The sequence below is a fragment of the Protomyctophum bolini genome (genome assembly GCF_963924005.1).
Source record: "Protomyctophum bolini genome assembly, chromosome: 4".
Lineage (NCBI taxonomy): Eukaryota > Metazoa > Chordata > Actinopteri > Myctophiformes > Myctophidae > Protomyctophum > Protomyctophum bolini.
This window is the reverse complement of record NC_137865.1, coordinates 13,737,711-13,740,210: the sequence shown is the minus strand read 5'-3', so window position 1 is coordinate 13,740,210 and position 2,500 is coordinate 13,737,711. Positions and strand designations below refer to the sequence as shown.

Sequence of the window (2,500 nt, the reverse complement as noted above, 5' to 3'; positions counted from 1 at the left end):
ATGTGTGTCCACCTGTGTATGTGCAGTGGTTCTACAGTAGGATCAATATGGTGGCAGTATAAGGAATATAGCAAAACGCGGAAAAAGGCAATTACATTTTATGGGATTAAACTCGCTGTAATCCCCCTATATTCTCACTAAGAGCAACAGCAGTTTGCAGCAGGTCGAGGTGTCCTTCATGTTGAAGAAAGGTCCCATCATTTCATCTCACATTCTGTCCTTTCTTTTATTACTATAATAAGTGATAGTTTCACATCCTGCTCCTGTCCTGCGTGGCTATTTTTTTGCCCATTAAGACGTTCCTGACCTAAAAAACTGTTTTCTCAAAAACTTATCAGTGGTGCTCAAGGACCCCCAGAAGCAAAGAATAAAAGTTTTATATATATCTGACCAAGCTGATTCTGTGATTCTGTTTCTGTGATGCACAAAATTTGTGTTCATGTGTATCTGCAATTTTTTAATAGTCAACCAATGTGCGAAGCTTTTACCGGTGTGTGTGTGTGTGTGTGTGTGTGTGTGTGTGTGTGTGTATACTGTGTGTATACTGTGTGTGTGTGTATATATATATATATATAGTCTGCTGTATAGAAGTATGAAGTGTGCAGGTCAGTCTGCTGAATAGAAGTATGAAGTGTGCTGTAGATTAAATAATCTTCCAAAGATGACTCAAGCATCCAAACACACGACACAGGATCAGTGACGCGTTCAGAGCATTCATACTTGATTATGTACAGTAGTGGACACACACACACACACACACACACACACACACACACACACACACACACACACACACACACACACACACACACACAGTGCCTCAGGGTACCACAGGCAATGTTACAAATGTTGACATGACTGAATCAGACAAACGTTCACGATAAACACGAGCACAGCTCAGTTCACTCTCATACGCTGACCTTGACAACCACCAGCATCTTGTCTCACACACACACACACACACACACACACACACACACACACACACACACACACTGACCTTGACAACCACCAGCATCTTGTCTCACACACACACACACACACTGACCTTGACAGCCACCAGCATCTTGTCCTTGGTTGGACTGAGGTTGTAGCACTCGGCCAGGAACACCTTGCCGAAGGCTCCTTCCCCAAGCTCCCTCTTCAGGATGATGTCACGACGCTTTATGTGCTGAACATCTGAGAGGGCCAGAGGGGACAGAGACAGACATCTTTATTTTATTCCTATTTATATTTGACATTTTTTGGACATACATTGATTGTCTTGTTCCACTTTTACATTGGCAATGTAAACTCCTTTGAATTTGAAATCGAATTTGACAGAGACAGAGAGAGAGACTTTATGATGCAGAACAACATTCCCTCAGCACTACGCTCATTCTGTAGCTCCGAGATGAGGTCACACCCACGGCAGCTCTCACCGCGGTTCAGAAAAGGTGCATGTTTCCACAAGGAATGCTTCTTACCCTTGTCTGCACAATGAATCCAAAAAGTGAAGGGCTACTAGCGTGCTAAACTAATTTAAACTTAGGAATGGCCAAGAAAATCCAAGTTTAAATGGTTAAACGAGCGCATGTTTTTCAAGGAAGTTGAAAAGCTTTAGCGCCTCCCCGGCGCTTCCCCTGGTCGGAATTAGATTTCCAACTGACTTCAGTTCACTCGACATGCACACGCACACGCACACGCATGACCTCCTTGATAAACATGGAAGCGGCTGACTAAACAGCCGATTTAAACACTCGTTTAACCGTTTAAACTTGGATTTTTTTGGCCGCTCCTAAGTTTGAATTAGTGTAAAACTTTCGTGGCCCTTCACTTTTTGGATTCATTGTGCAGAAAAGGGTAAGAAGCATTCCTTGTGGAAACATGCACCGTTTCTGAACCGCAGTGGGAGGTGCCGTGGGTGTGACCTTATCTCGGAGCTACAGAATGAGCGTAGTGCTGAGGGAACATCTGGGGCTATAGAGGGGACGGAGACACACAGAGAGAATCATTGATGATTTGTCTATTTCTATTCCATATCTAATATTAAATATTTGTTTGTAGATGGACTATTTCCACTAGTTTGGATCCCAGGGAGATGTCACTCTCAAGCTAGCCTCGGTACCAGGCTAATAACAACCTAAAACATGAACCTTGGTTAATTAGCATAACTACGTGTGTGTATGCGCGTGTGTGTGTGTGTGTGTGTGTGTGTGTGTGTGTGTGTGTGTGTGTGTGTGTGCGTCTCTTTTTATGTGTGATGGATAAGGGCCTTCTGGGGACTCCTGTTTGTCTAAATATAACTCTCCGTCACTAGATGTGTGTTATGCAGAACACATGCACTGACACATGTCCACGCACGCACGCACGCACACATGTTATCATATGCATGCATGTGACGTGTGTGTGCATGCGTGTGCTCGTCTGTGACTGATTACTATAGAGTGACAGTAATTGCCCCATCTTTTTCAATGTTAATGACAACATTAACCCGGGCTATTTGTAACCGCACTAATTA

At 43.6% G+C, this 2,500-nt stretch overlaps 1 protein-coding gene across 1 annotated transcript in view; it reads right to left on the bottom strand.

Annotated features, from left to right (window-relative positions):
* Window positions 1–2,500, bottom strand: part of LOC308313606 (NT-3 growth factor receptor-like) — a gene marked incomplete at its 3' end in the record, with an annotated part of 222,417 nt that overhangs the window by 33,808 nt on the left and 186,109 nt on the right. The window contains exon 14 of the mRNA XM_080760819.1: window positions 1,049–1,179. Within this exon, the coding sequence (XP_080616945.1) occupies window positions 1,049–1,179 (131 nt within the window). The remainder of the gene's footprint in view (window positions 1–1,048; window positions 1,180–2,500) is intronic.